At 57.2% G+C, this 18,439-nt stretch overlaps 1 protein-coding gene across 3 annotated transcripts in view; it reads right to left on the bottom strand.

The window, feature by feature from the left end:
• Positions 1-2,507: 2,507 nt before the first annotated feature.
• LOC308529876 (store-operated calcium entry regulator STIMATE) overlaps positions 2,508-18,439 on the bottom strand; it is a 49,523-nt gene continuing 33,591 nt past the window's right edge. The window contains exons 4-10 of one of the 3 annotated variants that reach the window (XM_081106237.1): positions 16,931-17,052; positions 12,201-12,313; positions 11,231-11,308; positions 10,393-10,542; positions 9,099-9,209; positions 2,998-3,130; positions 2,572-2,820 (exon numbers count right to left, since the gene is read on the bottom strand). In XM_081106237.1, the coding sequence (XP_080962363.1) occupies positions 2,714-2,820; positions 2,998-3,130; positions 9,099-9,209; positions 10,393-10,542; positions 11,231-11,308; positions 12,201-12,313; positions 16,931-17,052 (814 nt within the window). In that variant the 3' untranslated portion in view covers positions 2,572-2,713. Of the gene's footprint in view, positions 2,821-2,997; positions 3,131-4,135; positions 7,464-9,098; positions 9,210-10,392; positions 10,543-11,230; positions 11,309-12,200; positions 12,314-16,930; positions 17,053-18,439 lie in introns of those variants that run through there. The other 2 variants (XM_081106236.1, XM_081106235.1) reach the window with 2 other exon arrangements.

Raw genomic sequence — 18,439 nt, 5'->3', positions numbered from 1 at the left:
CATCTTGGGGATGTGGGAGGAAACCATGGCGAAAACCCAAAGACATGGGGAGGCCAATAAACTCCACACAGTGGCCCCACTAGGAATTGACATTTTTCCTCATCAACATCATAATCTAAGGAGGCTGAATAAAAGGACATTATTCCAGGACCTGCTATACTGAGGAAAGGCCGGCTCAGGTGGGAGCTAGGTACTGGCATACCTTCTGAAAGGTCTAGAACCTTCCCAGGTCACCATTACCCTTTACACCAGTCAGTCCACCAACAAGTGCCCTGGGGACACAACAGCGAACCAGCCCACTCCCCATCAGCCCCGCCTGGAGGAGACAGAAGGGTGGCTGGGAAGAGGAGGGCGGGGGCAGCTTCGGGGAGGAAGGAGCCTGCCCGCCAGGTTGGTGTGACTGGGCAGTGGGGCCCTACAGGCCCTGAGCACTCCTTGGGGTGTCTGAGTGGGGCAACGTCTGCTGGGGTCAAGGCAGGGTGGATCTGCCTTATTTCTGGGGTGAGAGAGGCTGGGCCCAGGAGACCCTTCTCTCTCCTGGGGCCCCAGGCTGCTGTTCAGGCCCCATTATTCTAGCCAGGGCTCTGGGTTCAACTCCAGCAAGGCCCCCAACACAAGACCTGCACTTTGGCAACACAAACCGAGAGGCCTCCCTCTGGGGAATTTACTGAAAGTGTGGAACAAACCAGAAGGGACAGAGCTCCTCAGGGGGCGATTCCCTGTGGTGGCCTGTACACACAGGTGACCTGCATGGAGGTCAGTCATGCCAAGGGCTCCATGAGTCATGGATTGAAGGGGAAAGGGCAGATGGCTGCTTTGTCACCACACCAAGGCAGTGCCCTTGTCACCATCCCAGACCCATGGAGGGTGGCCCCAGGCCTGGGGTAGGATTACCAATGACTTTAGATTTTGCTTTAATAAAGTTCAAATGATTTTTTTAAAAATTAGTTTTAAAGGAAGGGAGGCAGGGAGGGAGGGAGGGAGAGGGAGGGGGAGAGAGAAAGGAAGAGAGAGACATGGATGTGAGAGAGAAACATGTACCCGCTGCCTCCTGCAGGCACCCGCACGGGGGATCAAACCCCCCACCTTTTGACGACTCTCCAACCAACTGAGCCATACCAGCCAGGGCTAAAGTGGAAACGCTCTAAAAACAAAGAGCAATAAAAATGAATAAATAACAGGATCCGGACACTGCTGGTGCATGTGCCCCTGGTGGCTCAGGGAAAGCCTAGCCCATGGGCCAATGGCCACAGATGGATGGGGTAAAGATGCTGCAGACAAGTGTGGCGGGTGCCACATCCTGGGCTGGTGAAGGAGGACTCCTGACACTCGCCTGGGGAGGGAAGAAGGGCAGTTATCTTGGGACCCTGGGCAGTGACGGGCCTGCAAAGGGCTGGGAGGGGTCTCCTCCATCAGCCCTGCGGTGGCACTGGGGGAAGGGCATCCTGGACTTTGGAGCTGCCTGTGGTTGCTCCCCTTCCTTCTGCGGACTCCAGCCAGAAGCCTCATCTCTGTGTATAACGGCACCGCTCGCCCTTCGGCTCTGATATGATTGGCATCACAGGGGGGGCCATACCGCCTTTGACACGCTGGGGGAGGAGCCTCCCCAAGGAGCCCAGTGAGCTGACCCAGGCCCTGTCCCCGCAGAAGGTCTGCTCCCTCAGGGAAGAGAACACAGGCCCAGCCTGAGAACAGCTATATTAGGAGGCCAGGCTAGGCCGGGACGTGGGAAAGGTTCAGTGCAGCCAGCTCAACCTGCCCAGGGGACAGGCAGGGCAGGGGGCCTATGGGCACAGCCCTCAGCCAAGCATGGGAGCCCAGGCCCTGCCAGCTCAGTCCTGGACTATCCGTGGTCTTGCTGTCACAGCTGGACGGGCCTTCGTACTCCCTGAATCTGAGAGCTCCATGCACACAGGGGACACTGAGGCCTGAAGAGGAAAGGATCTCACACAAACCCTGAGCCCAGACTTCCCAGGCCTCAGGCAGAGCTGTGGGAGGGACAAGGGGAGGTTCACCTGGAGTTGGGACGGGGATCAGCTCAGGAAGCAGACTGCCACTGGCCACAGGAGCCTTGGCGTGGCTTTGTCTGTGAGGGATGCAAGATGGTGAGGAGGCGGAACAAGGGGGCAGGGGGAGGCGGCCCGCAAGGTCCCTGGCTCTTGCAGAGCCTTGGGGTCCTGAGGAGCATCTCGCTGGCTTCTGTGGAAGGCAGGGGGAGGGGCAGCCCAGGCCCACCTGCTTCACTCTGTGCACGTGGCCTGTTTTGTGCACAGGGCCTCAGCTCACCTCCCTTGTCACATATAAGGGGAAACTGAGCCTCAGAAGAGGGGGGATGGTCTGAGGTCACACAGATCAGCACCAGATCTCCACACCCCAGGCTCTTGCTAGGATGGGGCAGTGGCAATAGCACCTCATGATCATAAGGGCCCTCCCAAAGACATGGAGGGTACAGACCATGCCCACCCGCACGCAGGGCCCATGCCGGTTCCCAAGGACACTCTACAAATGCCAGGGCCGCTTGGGCATCCTCTTTATTGGTGTTTGCCAGGGCCTGGCGCGGAAGGCCTGGGCTGAGGGGCCAGGGGGAGGGGGGAGGGGTGGCAGTCCCAGAGGCAACAGGTGAACAGGGGAGTGCTGGCATGACAGAGTTCTTGGGAAAGACTCCTGTGTCTAGGTGTTGTCAGTGCCCAGGGGGTGGCGTGGCGTGTACTTCTCAGCCAAAGACACTCTTGGCAGGCCCAGCTTTCGGCTTATCAAAGACGGTCTCAGTGCCGGTCCGCGTGCGGCTGAACACAGATGGTGCGGCAACGCCGGCTTGCTCTGCGGGCAGGATGGGGAGGTCAGAGGCACAACCCAGCCTCCTGGAGACGGATAGCCTCTTTTGTGGGGAGCCCCTGAGCTGTGGATTCTTAGAAAAGACCCATAGGACCCCCCAGCTCACCCCCTCCTACTGACACACATCTGCACCCCCTCAGCCCCCAGTCCGAGAACACTCACCACACTCCTGCATGACCTGGTAGGTCTTAGACTTGATCGCCTGGTTCTTGGTCAGGTTCCCTCGGGCCCCCTTCAGGTCCTCCTCCTTCACAGGGGGGCGCTTCTTCTTGATGGGGGCTCCCTCGGGGCCAGCCTTGGAGAGACCAGAGCCTCCTTAGAACCCAGGCCTTCAGGCCGAGACCCGTTCGTTCCCACCTCTCCCTGCTCACTCAATTCAAGCCAGTCCAAGGCCCCATTCATCCAGGAAGCCTTCCAGACGATGCATCACCCCCTGACCCCCCAACCCTGAGTCTCTCTGTCCTTTTCCCCAGACTGGGAGCCGTGGCCTCACACTGTGTGCCTGGCTGGCCAAGCTCGAGCTTGGGCACAGTGGGCAAAGGGGAAAGGCGCTCGCTCTGAGGCTGAATTCCAGGCTTTCGGTGAATACCAAGACCTGCTCTGCGGGGGGTGCAGAGCGTCCCTTGGGTTTGCCCCTCTCCTCCCAAACTGCCAGGATTTACCTTGCGGGCTCTGGGGTGGGAACAGGGTAGAGGAATCAGATGCCCATGAAGTCCATTCCCGTCAGCATCTACCCATGGAGCAGACTGGTCTGTCTGTCCCTTCAGAGCTGGGTCACCCAGCCTCAGTTTCTACCCTCCCTCAACCCCAGGAGGCCAGGAGTCTGAGGCCTTCCTCCTTCCTAAGCCCTAGGGGCAGGCGCAGACTCCCTGGGCCTAGGCTGGGCTCCTGTGCAGCACAGTATACCCTACAGACACACATCCTGCTGAAGACACCCAGGCAGAATGTACACCCACAGATCCAGCCTCACATGTACACACACACACACACACACACACACACAACTCTAAATGTGCACAAACTGCCAGTTCCGTAAGCAGCTTCCTCACACACAAGATCTAGAAGTACCACCCATTTTCCCTAGCCCTCCTAACAAGCCACGGAATGCCGTAAACCCAAGCTGAACAGGGTCCCTCAGATAAGATGGGCGGGGACTCCCCGCCTCCCAGGGGCTGCAGAGCTCCTGTGTTTATGCCTGGAGCTCAGCTCAAGACACAGCTGCCAGAGATGACGGTGCCCAGCTGCCCACCCCCGACCCCCAACCCCCACCACACCAACACACCGTGCTGGGCCCTCCTACCTGGGACATGGTGGGTGCTGAGTGAGAGCTGCTCGGAAGGCTCCTCTCTGGCAGCAGGAGCTGGTGGGAGAGATCTGGGTGCCCAGCCCTCCGGAGCTTATATAGTCCACTTGCCCGTCCTGAGAAGTCACTCCCCCTGCTCCGACCGGCTCCCCGACCCCGATGATTCAGGTCCACACAGCCACTGGCTTCAGAGTTTATTCTCGGAGATGAGAGGGGATCGCTGAGCACTTCTGCCCAGGGGGCTGCGGCCCTGGTGACAGACAGCTGGGGAGCCTGCACCCTCAGAGACAGCTGCTCTACTTCCAAGCGGGAGGTGCTGGGACTGGCAGCGACTCGTGTTTATGAATGTGGGTGCTGGAATGTGTGTGGCAGTAGGGGCTGTCCATCTGTGACAGTCCATCCCAGGCTGACCGCTTTGGGCTTGTTTTTCTTTCTCTTCTACCCCTTCCCTGATTCCAGAGGAAAGACACCCGCCCTGCACAGCAGCAGGGCGGGACTCCCTGACTGCCTCTCACGAGCTCTGCTCACTGCGAGTTCCCTGGGCTCACGGTGGAGCACAGGGCACCCCTGGGTCACGGGTGGAGACTGCGGCCACAGGAAGCCTGGGGAACTCTCCATCTGATGCCCCGTCCTTTGTCTGGCTCCCCGAGCACGTTCAGCAAAGGGATGAAGAGCGCAAAGGACCAGGAGGAAACCGTACTTTGTGGCTGAGGGTGAGCTGATGGCAGGAACAGCACTGAGCCTCCGAGACAAGGTCACCGACAGGCCCCTGGCCTGGGACACTAGGCTTCTGAAGAGGCTGGGAGACAGAGAAGCCCACTGCAGGCACTGGCCCGTGGAGGGAGGGGCAGGCCAAGGGCCCCCGCAAGGGCCATGTAGTTCTCTGCTACTAGCTCCCAATACCCGTCCCTGAAGGGAAGACCCCCGCAGGACTCTAGGCCTGGGGTGGGTGTGGGCAGTAGTGTGAGGTTATTTTTATACTCAAAGGCTCCAAGCAGACGGGACCCAACCAGGTTGACATTTGGTCACTCCTCAAACCCCACCCAAATCCCCTCCTGCCTGGTCCTGACGCCGGAGGCCAATGCGAAGACTGCCAGGCTCCATCTGAGATGAGTGCTGACATGAGGAATGCCTTTGGACAGCTATGGGCAGAGACCCAGGGCTCCGAACAGGGCCAAGAGACGCCGAGGGCAGACCCGGTCTATGAGGGCCCAGCTCCACTTGAGTGCTTCATCACTGTCCCCCAGCTGGCTCTGCCCAGGAGGCACCTGCCTTGTAGGCCCGTGGCCTCAGGGACAAGGCTGTGGGATGCTCACTCCTCACACTCCATCTCCCAGCACCACTTGCTCCCCAGGGAAGCTTTTACTCACATTAGCAGGGAAGTGGAAATGGCAAGAGTATGTTGGGGTTTTCTTCTCAGCAGATTTTGGTTCCCACATCTGCTACGAGGTGATGTAAGGTCCGCTTGCACTGTTTCTTAGGGAGAACCTTCCAACCCACTGGGGAAATTTTCTTGACCCCACTAAGCTGTTTCAACTCAAGAGAACACACACCAACAGCCACAAAAGTGATGGTTTCTTTAAAAAAAAAAAGTAACAAGACATCAAATTTTATTGTAAACCATTTTATAATGTAAGTACATTGTCTTCCCTTTTATTTCAAAAATGTGTTTCTGTGAATCCTAACACCACCGATTAAACACCCCTTAGGCAGACAGTGGAAGTAGGCATGGTTTGCTCACATAGGTCTAGCTTCTAATAAACTTCATGAAAAGAGAAACCAAGTTAAACCAATCCACCGCCCAGGAGCTCAAGGTGACAGTTGGACCAGAGGTTCCCTCGCTGAGAACAAAGCCCTTCAGGCCACCAACATCCCACAGGGTAAACAGAGCACTCTCCCCTCCTAGTTGCAAGTGTGTGAAGTTCCTAAAAGCTGCCCGACACCCTACAAAGTGGCTGCCCTGGCTGGTCAGGCATCCCCAGTGCCACCTATGCTGGTCCGGATGCAAAAAGGCCAGTGAACTGCAGTGTGGAGGGCAGAGTGAGCCGCAGCCCTAGGGCCCCTTCAGAGGGGACTCTGGGCAGCAGCCACAGCCTACACTGCTGAGGAGAAGACACAACTTGGATTTGAGCCGTTACATATTTTCCCTGTAGAGGTGTGAGAGGCCAACCTTAACCCAGGACTCCCTGTTGCCAGGAAGGGGTGCAAGTTAAAGCTTGAGGCAGGCGGCCACCAGCGTACCCGAGGGCGAGCCGAAGGGCCACAGACCTTTGCCTTGCAGGTCTGTAGGCTACAGCCACGGCTACCTGGGCCTCACCAGCACCCCCCTTACACTCCCATAGCACAGACAGCAAAAGGAAAGAAGGCCACACTGTAGTCTCTTCCACTCGGATGTGGCAGTTCCACCTCATCAGGTGATTTCCGTTTGTTACAACGAACTTGTTCAAGACCCTGACTTACAAGTTCCCATCATGGTTGTCTTGGCCAAGGTCCAGATTCTGACAAATGAGACGAACGGTGGACAATACCCAGTTGGTGTTCTGTGGTTTCTCAAGCACAGTGATGCTTGTCATGTGGCTGGAGAGCTGCACCTCATAAGGCACCTTGGAGCAGGTGGTGAGGAAATTTGCCCAGGGAGGGAGGACAGCTCGGGAGGAAGTCCCGACAGAAAGCCCCTGTGACGCAGGACGCACTCCCATAGAAATGATGTGTGCATGAGGCCACGCTGTCCAGGCCCACACAGCGCAAGGCCCTCTGTGGTCAGACACCATCCCCTAGTTAGCCAGCTTCGCAGCTGCAGCTCCGAGACCAAAGCCCTTACTGAAGATCAGGATACAGGGAGAAACCACCACGCACTCACAGCCTCTGTCCCCCTCCAAACCCACTACCCAGTAGGCGCTGGGACGAGCCTTGAGATGGGCAGATAACCTGAGTCTATATGACCCAGTTTCCATCGTTCACGGACTATGGTTCTTCTACCCCGTCTCCAGTTTGGACACATTAGGAACTCGAGACTGAAAATGAAGCTCTGATGCTGAGCTCAGAAGGTACAAAAACAGCTGTGGACGCAGGTTGTTCAAATCAAAATGAAATAGGAGCAAAAAGTAAGGAGAGGCAGCGATGCCACGAGGGACTGCTGTCTAGCAGGAACACCAGTCCCGGTCCTCCCAAATGCCAGTTCTAGTGAGGAGACACCCACCAACACAGCCAGGGGTTGGGAGGGGCGACGGGAGCAACAGGAGAGCAGAAGCGATGTGAGAAGGAGACCCTCCCCAATCTCACACGAGGCCCCGCCCCGCCTCGCCTCTTCTCTCCTGCTGCAGTCACAGATCCGGCGCCCTCAGCCCTCTGGCCTGGCGACTCTAGGGAAGAGGGTGCGAAGCAGAGGACAAGCCCGGGATGCCCGGCTTAACAGCTTGCCTCACACGTGACAATTCAGACCCAATCTTCCTAAGGGAAGACGTTTTTGTGTAGGTCTAGAGAGAAGGTTCTGGGCGGGGTGGCCTCCCTGCACCTGCCTCACTTTCAGCTCACACCTCAGCAGTGGGTATTCTGTTCCTAAACTTCCATGGCTGCCTCGGGCTTGACACAACACTGGGCCGCTCCACCTCACTGCATCCACAGCAGGCAAGTGCCCATCAGCCCAATTCACTGCCAATCGGCAGACTCCCAAAGCCACCGGGGCCCCTGCCCAGGCTGAGTGGGGGCCACTGCCCGCGGGGGGGAGACACAGTTAGAAGCACCTTGTCCTGGCTGTGGATACAGCCACCCCCCTGCCCTGGAGTATGTGAAAAACAGGACCATTTGGTCAGGCAGGTGTTCTCCAGACTCTTGTGCAAAATAAATGGACACGATAACAGGCCGGGGCAGCCTGACCTGGAGCCGGGTCCAAAGGCTGGTTCTGAAGGCTGCGCCAGGGGAGGCATGGAGGCTGAGGCGACATTCTAAACCGCAGACTTGGAGGTGCTGAGGAGAGGCGAGGAACAAACAGCACTGGCCTTGCAGCCTCAATTTCTCTGGACACTAAGACCTCTTAGCCCCTTTTGTTGGCCCAATTTAACTGAGACCTCTGCCCTGCCAGCAGGAAGGCCAAGGAGCCGCAGGGCCTGGCATGCACAGGGGCACTGCACCCACGTCTGAGCCAGCTGCCTCCTGCTCGGGCCGACCTTTACAGACCCACTGAGTTTGCTGACCTCCGATAAGGATCCATCTCCGTTCCTACTGTGTTCGCTACCCTATCTTATCACAGATTACCTAACCATATTGCAAATAAAAAACCCTCGGCTTCTTCCTCCCACCATCCCATGAAAGGCAATCGAACCCATTTCTTTGGGGGTTAAAAAGACTTTTTAAATACAATAGTATGAAAATATAACTTAAAAATATAAAAGTCAACAGCATACGGAAGACTTAAAAATCTAAGTTTTGCCCATTAGTCCCATAGGAAATAAACACATACTCAAAAAACATGAGCACTGTGACGTCTCGTGAAACCGGCTTTAGAAATCAAGAGTTATAAAATCCATTTTGAGTAAGAAAGCACTGCGGTTCCAACTCCGTCAATGAGTGACTTTTAGCCCCAAACCTGTTATGTCTTCACTCCCCGGCCCTGGGGAGGGGCTCTACCCAGTCTGTGTGCGCGTGAGCTTTTTCCTCATGGCCACCCCGCCGGACACCCGACAGGGCTCCGGGGTCCCTCACAACAACATCGGACGACAACAAAGGAAGAAAACGCCTGGCTTGCATATTTGGTCAGTGTTTGTAGTGCAACTGAGTGGGGACCTCCAACAGCCGCGACCCGCTCGGCGCCGGCTCTTCCTCCCTCTCTCCAGTCACGGTCCGGTCGCTGGGAGTGGGCAGAGCGCGAGGACGGAGGTAGAAGAGGAGGGAGAGAGGAGGGGAGGAGGGAGGCTGCAGAGCAGCCAGCCCCCAGACCTGACCCGCACAGGATGCGTCATACAGGCAGCCCGAAGCGGTGCTTCTTCTTCTTCGCAGGCCTCAGGGGCGTCAGTCTGCAGAGGTCCTCCTCCACGTCGGACTCCTCCATCTCGTCATCGGCCGAGATCAGGATCTGAGGCAGCGGAGAGGCACGGCCCTGCGTCACCGCCGGCGGTGCCTCCTCCTCTGCCCGCCCTGGACCCCGGCACGGGGTGCCAGCCCCTCCAGGCCTCAGTCTTGTATTTCTTGAGAAGAGTGTGACGGGAGGCTACTTTACAGAGGGGGACAAGCTGGCCCACCCCACCCCCCTCCACGGGCTGCTGAAACCCTGGCTGAGTGGACACGAGCACGCCTAGCGCCTCAGCCTGGATCGCCAAGCCCTCGCCCATCGGGCTCAGACCTCCGCCTCCTCTGTCATTCTGGTCGATCCTCCGAATCCCTGCTGCTCTGGCCGTCACCCACATGACCCGCTACGTGACGTCTGCTCCTCCCTGCACAGAGGCTGCCTGCAACGCTGAGCCTCACCTCAAGTTCACGGAGCTCCTACAACATGACCGGCCCAGGCCAGATGCCAGGGTTCCCCGTTCTGCCATCTATTCCGCTTTCAGATCTCCCTCAGGAAGCCCAGGAGTGACACGGACTGCCCCAGGGTCCTCCCAGGGTTCTGCCAATGCCTCGTCAGCAGACCTTGTGGTCATGCTGAGCTGTCCAGGCACCGCCTTCTCCTCCCCGCCTATGGCGGCCTCTTGGGGGAGACACGCTCTCGGCCATTTCTGACGCCCCTCGCAGCACCCTGGGCAGCACCGGGGGAGCTGAACAAGGGCTCTCACGGGGCAGCCTGCCCCGCCGGCAGCACAGAAGTGGCACGTGGGTGCCGCCAGCTGCCCGGGACACACAGCCTGACCTCGCGCTCCTGTTGATGACCAGGAGTCTCCCTCAGGCCCAAATCTTCAAGTTAGGAAACTTGAAAATAAGAGATGAGGACCCCTATATTTCAGACGTTTCCAGCTGGCTCAGCCAACACTTCCCTCGCTTGTTAGTGGTTCAGGGAGTGAAACACCTCGATGCTTCAAGGCCACAGTCAGGCCCGTGAGAGGCCTTGACAGCGTCCCTGGCACAAGGCAGTTCCTCCCTTTCCTGTCTTTCTCCACCGGCGTGGGGAGCCCGGGGGGAGCCACCCCGAGCAGGGCCTCCACCTGCCTGCCCTGGGAAGGCTCACGGGGCAGCAGGAAGGGGTCCAGGCGGAAGGGGAACCGTCTCCCTCCCGCTGGCTGACGTGAGACCCCTCAGGTCAGCAGCATGAGGCTCGGCCCTACCTCCGACTCCGACTCCTCGTGGGATGCGGCCCTTCGGTAGCGGACCTTGCTCCCATTCCTCGAGTCCTGGTTGGCTCCCCTTTCCTCCAGTTTAGCTTTCGTCCTCCCCTTTCTCATGAGGAAATTGTCCACTACCCAGAACATCAAAGCCTGTAGGGAGGAAAGGTACAGATTACCTGGGATAAGCCATGTGTGAAAGCAAAGGAGGGCAGCCCCCACACCCCCATCCTTCCCTCCCCACTCCCGATGACAGCACCTGACCAGGCAGAGAAAAACCTTATCCATCCCCCTATCGCTCAGAAGCTTAAAGAGAGAGTCCTCAACTCTATCTCCTTTGCTTTCTTATCAGAGAAAGCCCTGCCCTCTTTATCCCCAGGGTTACTGTGGTGGTAACTGATGAGACAGCCTGCCTGGGGCCTGGCCCCAGCCACTGACGAGTGGGGCCTGGGACCAAGTCCCCCGGCTCCTCCCTGGGCCGGTCGGCCAGCACTCGGTCACATCTGTCAAACCCAGGTTCCTTTACGGTTTCTTCTCATATCTCCTAACTGCTAGCTGGTGTGCCTGTGAGTTTCTCTTGAAACTGTGGTGAGAATAGCTGACCTAATGATTCTCACCGAGAAGTTGCTGTCACACAGGTGGGAACCTCGGCAGGAGGCCACCGGGCAGGGAGGGCAGGACAAAGTCCCTAGGACCCTCCTCCTTGCACAGAGGCCCTGGGGCAGGGATCTGCCTGGCGAGGCAGCCACCCCACCATGCCATTTCCAGGTCGGGTGGGACCCGAGAGCTGTCGGAAGGCAGGGCGCTAACTGGGGTAAAAAAATTGCAACATGGCACTGACATTGACAAAGAAGGGGACGATCAGCATGACGATGGCCAGCTTCAGGTCTGGGTTTTCAATGGGATTCAACAGGGCCACCTGGAAAAAGAAGCAGACTCCGTGAGGTGGGGGGAGGTCACAGAGAAAGTGCTTGGAAGGAGGGGCCCTTAGGTCAGACATTCACCCCAGCACCTCACACCCAGGGCTGCACAGTCCCCAGGTTTGAACGCTGACGAGGGACCCTCCTGGAGGCCACCGGAGCAGTCAGTGCTCCCTGTGGTGTGGACGTGGGCAGTGAGGTCACGTCAGACACCACCACTGAGGTGCCAGACCACTTTCTCACCGAAATCCTGCACCCCCACCACCTCCTGGACTATGGCTCTATAAACGCCTTGATTTGTTTTCTCAAAAAATAAAACTCAGCCACAAATAAAGCCAAAGGATGGCAGAGCCATCTGTTCCCAGAGGCTTGTGGGCACGTGGAGGAAGGAGGCAGTGAAGGTGTATGTACACTGGGCCGGGGCCAGAGGGCAGAGGGCAGAGGGCAGGGTCGAGGGAACCTGGGAACAATGTGTGACCAGCTGCTGCCTCTGGCACCCAAAGGCTCGGTTAACCTTGGCCGGGAGAGATGTGTGAAGAAGGCATCTGCAGATGTAATGAACACCTGCCTGACACTCGGTGTTGCAAGGCCTGAAGACTAACATCAGACAGGACTGTATTTTCATGGGATTTATATACGTGTCCCATTGGCGTAATCTAGAGCAGATGTCTATGTCATTGAGGTGGATGGTGCGAAGTAAAGAAACTGACTCGTTACTGCTCTTGTTAGGTAGCCAGCAGCTGCCATATCAGACCAAATCCAGGGTCTACTTATGGAGCTAAAAACAAATAAACCAACCACAAATTTGGTTTTCCAAGCGGGCTGGTGTGGCAAGGGGAAGGAGTACTGTCTTCGTGTCTCAGAGAGCTAATGAAGAGGCAAGAGACAAACCTTCTTCCACTGAAGTATCAGGAGGATTATGAAGACGACAGCTTTTTCAAACATCATGATCACGATGTACAGCGCACACTGGCCGACCCAGGCTCCGCACTGCAGAGGGTCTCCTGCCGGGAGAGTGGGCGCTCGGTCACACAGCTCAGAGTGGGACCCAGGCTGGTGACGCCTCCCCCCCACTCCCCACAGCCCTGCCCCAGGCCAGAACCCCGACTCTAAAGCTACTCGATGAACCCCCAAAGCACCAAGAATCACCTCTGCCCGGACCGACAAATGTGGGTGTTTAAAACAAAACCAGAGAATTCCTAATTTGGAGATACCAGAGTGTCTTTTCTTTCAAGAGATTCTAAGACATAATTAAAACACATCAAGTTAGTGAGTGCCTGCTGCTGGAGCCCAGACGCTGGCTCTGTGTGTCCGCTGGCAGCAGGAGCTGTGTTAAGCAAGGCTGCTATTATTACCCACTGTTGATTTTTCCAGTGACTGTGGTGCTGCCCCCCCCCCCGCCCCCCACCATGAGCGGCCAACATTTTTGAATTATGAAGGCAGCAAACAACCTCCTTGTTCATCTCCCACGCCCTCTCCCTACTCCCCTGCTGCTTAAGCCCTAAAAGCAGAAATGTGTCTCTGGAGGAATTCGATTCTGCCTGGGATGGGGCACCCAAAACACCTTGGACTGGGGAAAAGGAAGTCCAAAGGCCGGGAGAGATGGGCTGTGCCTCGGGGCTGACAGAGGGCCCCCTGAGGTCCCATCAGTCACTATGCTTGAGAAGTGAAGGAATCCACCGGTCCACAGGAGGGGACACTCAGGCCCAGATGTGCCTCCAGATGTTTCAAAAGGGACTAGAAGGGTGGAGGACCAGCCCCTCCAGGGAGAGAGCTACTTCCTCAGTGAAAGGCAGGACCCACGGGATGGGCCTCTGAGGAGGAACACACGCCTCCCCAATGGGAGACCCAGGGGGAGAGGAAGGGTGGGGGAGGCTGCTGGCAAGAGGAGGGGCTGGAGAGTAACATTTCAGGGCAGGCAAAGGCCCCGATCCAGGCTGAGGAAAGAATGTGGCCCAGAGAGAAATCTCCAGCTCCTCATTCGATGCTATCGTTTTCGTGGCAATCCCTGTGCCGGCACCAGCGCCGGGAGGCCGCAGCCCTGCCGAGCCTGCTCGCTGCACCCAGTGGGAGCGCAGGGAATGCCTTCGCGCAGCTGTCATGGACACAGCAGGCCATTCCCTTTTCTGGAAAACCCTGGGAGAAGCGTGCAGAAAGCACGCAGAAGACATCATTGCTTCTCCGGAGGTCACCCTATCTACTTCCACTTCTGGGAGACGACACATGTGAGCCAAACCATCATTTCAGAAGCACAATCTCTCCCAGCTAGATCTTCAGGGGAGTTTTGTAGTTCAGCAGACTACCTTACCTTACGGAGAGAAGTTCTCAAAAACGACAGGTCAAGATATTTGTAAAAAACCGTTAAGTAAGACTGGGGACAGCCAGACAGAAAGCTCTGGTAGGAAATACCTGAGTGGGGACGAGTGTTCAAGAGTCAACACAACAAGTGGCAACACTCATTCACTCTCTAAAGAAACCGACTTGCTCAGTGTGTTTGCTCCCTCTGCTCTTCACTTTTAAGTGACTGACAAGAGGGACTGTTCTCTCATCTGCCTCCTGGCCCTCACGCTGCTCTGCGTTTCAGAGCCACAACTTAGCGGCAGCTGCCTTTCTCATTTAGATGCTTTAATAAGTGAAAAAAAAACACATGGAAAAAAGAAAAAATCAAGCGTAACCCAACTCTCACATCATTTCCTCCTGCGCATCATGAGGCCACGTGCTGTTTTTCTGATTTCTGTTCCATTTGAGAGTCTTATGTTCCCCGTGGTCTCATCTTTTAAGGACCAACAAGCCAGGCATTCTTGCTGTGTCACGCTTTTTACCACGCCGGACACCCTCTGGCACATGGATGCTTTGCTTTGTTGAATTATTTCCTCAGGATCAATTACAGGAAAGGGGCCAAGAGGAGGGACCACGTCTGTATCTAGAGAGGTTTTGGAAGTGAGCGTGAGGGCAGGACGGGCGGCCAAGGCCACGGACCACTGGTGCCCACAGGACACAGACCGGGGAGAGCAGCCCGGTCACCAAACTGCAGACACCACGCAGCGCCTGGGCCGGTCTCAGCCCTCGGGGCTGGGTGGCATTCCCCAAGGCCCATGTTCTTGTTAGCAAGTTCACCTTCTCTTCTAGGGGCCATGGAAGCACCTAGACAACAAGCCCCTCTTCTTCATTTACTGAGAAGAGCGCTCTGGGGTCCACATGGAACGGTTGCCTCAAGCCGACGGCTGGCTGACAGGTGTGGCCGGCAGAATGATGGCCCCACAGAGACGGCCACGTTAGTCCCTAGAACCTGTGAACACGTCAGGGAACGTGGCCGAAGGGAATTAAGGCTGCAAATGGAATTGCTAGTCTGCTGACTCTAAGACAGAGTGAGTCGGGGGGGGGGGGGGGGCGCGTGTCATCACAAGGGCACTTCAGAGTACAGGGAGGTGGCAGAAGGTCCGAGTGACTGGATGTGAGAGGAACTCAACCTGCTGTTGCTGGCTCTGGAGGAGGGAAGGGACCCCCAGCCAAGGACTGCAGGCAGCCTCGGGGGCTGGGAAAGACCAGGAAATGGACTCTGCTCTGAGAGACCCAGAAAGAACCAGTCCTGCTGATACTAGGGTTTCAGTCCATGAGACCCACGTCTCACTTCTGAATTAGGGACTGTAAGGTAACAAGTTTGTGCCATGTTAAGCCACCAACTTTGTGATACTGTGTTGTAAGAGCAACAGAAACAAAAGAAATGGGCAGAAATAGAAATCGGGTGACGGAGGACACACACTATCCTCCAGCACCTGGGGTGGGAGGACTCGAGACGGTCCATGATCAAGTGCTTCCTCTGGAGACACCCTGGTGCGATAACGCGGACTCTCGAAGGCAGCAGTGGTGGCCCAAGGGCAGGGGCCAATCGGGTAAGAGGAGGCTGGCATGGAAATAGATTCAAACACCCACTGCCTTCTTCCTTCCAGTCTACTCTTGGAGATGCAGAAAAAATACCCCGGAACAGGTGGAACCACAATGCCTGGTGTATCAGGACCAGACCCGATCGCCACTCCCAGGTCACCGAGTGGCTCACGACTGGCTGTGGTGGACTTCCTGGGCACCAGTAAGCGATTGTTGAGAACCCTGCCTTCCAGAAGGATCTTAACAGCAAGGAAGCAGTGATGAGCACTGTTCTTGGAGGTGACAGGAGGCTGAGGAACCCAGGGTGGCAGCCAGGAGCCACCCCAGGCACTGGCAGGGTGAGCTTCCTGTGTCGCTCAACCCCACAGGGTGCCTATCCTATGCCTGAGGATGCTGCTGCTTTGGTCCATGTGCGCTGCGTCCATTTCCATCCTCCAATTGAGGAGTCCATGACTCAGGGCTCCTCGGAAGGCTTCCCTGGAGCCACAGGAGCACACGTGTGTGTCGGACACTATCTTAGGTCAGTGACTCACCAGGCATCAGGTAACGAGGCTAAGAAAAGCCCTCCCCTGAGCTCATCTCCCCTCAATGGAGACCGACAATTACTAAGATTTCTGGAAATACCCCAGGCACTCATCACAGCCTGCTCCACAAATCGGTTCCCCCTTTAAAATGTCAGTCTCTAGTGAGTGTTGGGTCATGTAGGAGTGAGCAGCCCTCGGGCCCAGGAAAAGCGAGGAGGACCCAGATTTCCACCTGTATTCCCTCCCTCTTGAGCTGTGTGCACCTTTCACGGCGAAGGTTCCACGTATGCTGTTCCCACCAAGAATAGGAGCTCCTTCCTCCAGGCAGCAGGGCCAGCTGTGACGGTGGAGGGAGCTGCTGTCCCCTGACCCCGAATCCCCAGGTCCTGAGTCACCAGGTCGTGAGTCAGCAGGTCGTGAGTCGCCAGGTCCTGAGTCACCAGGCTGTGGCAGAGCCCGGAGAAAGCACCCTTGCCCGCAGCCCCGTGGAGGCCACATCGGCCGTTTTTCTGGGAGTGCAGAGTAAACGGCATTTGTGCTCAGGACCAGCACGGGGCAGCCTCCTACCCAAGCTGTGTCCCATGCGGTCTGACAAGGTGCAAGGGGGTCGAAGCTGGGCCAGCATCGTAAGTCACCTGCTTTAAGTTGCATCTCTGCGAGTGAGGATCGAACTGGTGTCCTTGGTGACTGTACGTGTCAGATGCTGGGGGGGAGGCCAGCCCATAGGAGGTAGCAAGGTGACGAGCCCAGGGGGATGGACCCTCCAGTCCTGACTTTTTGTAATAAAATGGCCCAAGGAGAGGACAAACAGAAAGAGGGGCAGCTCCCTACTGAGCACCTCCAAACCAAGAGCCACCCCCATCTCTCTAAGGAGGTGGCAGCTTGGCCCAGTGCGGTGGCCTCATGACTCTGTATGTGGGCCGCCAGTGCCCTCTGGTGGAAGAGGCCAGCGCTGTCCTCTCTGCATTTAGTGTGTCTCCTGCTACAAGACTGAAGCCAAGCAGTGAAGTGAGCACCCACATGCCCCGACGCGGGGCACTCTGACGCCGGGGGAGGATGGCACTCGGCACCCAGAACCAGTCCCTCCACCACGAAAGAGACAGCCACCAGCTCCTGAATCGTCTCTGAATCCACTGGCCTGGAGGGCTGCACAGGGCAAGGAGCCCCTCTAGGAATCCCCCGCATTCCCCGCCAGTATCCATGGTATGTTACCATATTCGCCAAAGCGCAGGGACTCCCACTGCTGCCACTCCACCAGGACGCTGACGGCACGCACCCCCAGGTAGATGAGCAGCATGCCCACGGTGGCGTCCAGGAGGAAGTTGATGAGGTACCTGTGAGGAGAGGGCACAGTGGCACCGTCAGGGAGCCAGAGCCGGAGTCGGGCCTGTGTGCTGACCAGAGCCAGCGTCAGGGCTGACGGGCCAGCACTCTGCCTGGCCTGGCTCTGGCAGAGAGCCGTCGATGTGCCTGAGCAGGAGGCCGCAGCGTTCTCCTCTGGGAGCCCCGGGGAAGGGCCCTGCGCAGTGTGCGGCCCCTCTTCAGGGGCTGGACAGCTCGAGGGAGGGGTGGAGAAGGCAGAGAAACCTGAAAGAGCACAAGTGCTTCTGCCAAAACAAAGACTCGACATAAGACAGAATGGAAACAGCCAAGGAGTCAACAGGAAAACAGAACTTAATAAAAATACCTGCTCCATGACTGTTCACTCCCTGACAGTCCAGCCCACCCAAGGCCCCCAGTCAGTGCCACTGCACCAGGCAGCTCAGGAAATGGCCCTGGGGGCTGGCTCTCAGACCAAAGAGGGCAGGGCCGCCCAGCCTCACTCCCCCTGTGCTTCTAAGCCTGCCATGGAGACAAGTGCAAGTCAGGGTTTCTAAGGAGTGAGCTTTACTTCCCATGGAAAAGGCCAGATGCTGAAGGAGAGGGGAGGAGAGAGGCAGAAGGCTAGGCCCACCGCAACCACTTGCTCATCATGTCTGTTTCCACCTGCCTGACCTCACCAAGGCAAGGCCCCTTGCCCACTGGCCCTCTCCTGGGGGCCCTGCACCAAGATCTCTCGAGCACCACTGGCCACAGGCCCAGCTCTGCAGACAGACCGCAGGAGACAAGCAGTCACTGGGCCGCTCTACCCTCTCAGATGCCACAGGGCTCAGAACCCCCAGAGCAGCTCTGGACTCCACAGACCACGTGCGGTGCTTTCGAGTGGCTGAGGCTTGAGGCATTTTATGCAGACTCAGCCCCGACCCCAAGGCCCGGGCTTTGGTGGCATGCACAGCCCTCTGACACCAGAGGGTGCACACTCTGCTCCAGGGCCCTGGAGTGGCCCGGAAACCAGAGGGAGGGGCGGCGTTGTCTCCCGCCTGCCCTTCCTCTTTAAAATCACCAGGGGTCACTCTCAGACCAGAGACAGAAGGAATAGCAACTGCTTCCAAGACAATTTCTCCACATTCACAGCCCCAGGCTATGCTGCTCTTAGATGCTCACATCTAATTGGTTCCAAGTGGTTCTCACATCTGAGACCCCTCCTAAAAACAGTGAGAACGCCTACTGCACATTGCAGGCATACCTCCAATTCACTGTGCTTCACAGAGGATACATTTTTAACAAACTGAAGGCAAGACCCTCCAACAGCAAGAAGATTGATTACCCCTCGCTTTACTGTGATACCCGCTTTGCTGTGGGGGCCTGGAACCGAACCTGCAACATCTGAGATGTGCCTGT

The sequence above is a fragment of the Myotis nattereri genome (assembly GCF_964212035.1).
Source record: "Myotis nattereri genome assembly, chromosome: 14".
Classification (NCBI taxonomy): Eukaryota; Metazoa; Chordata; class Mammalia; order Chiroptera; family Vespertilionidae; genus Myotis; species Myotis nattereri.
The sequence above is the reverse complement of the archived record's forward strand: the minus strand, read 5'-3'. Positions and strand labels throughout refer to the sequence as shown.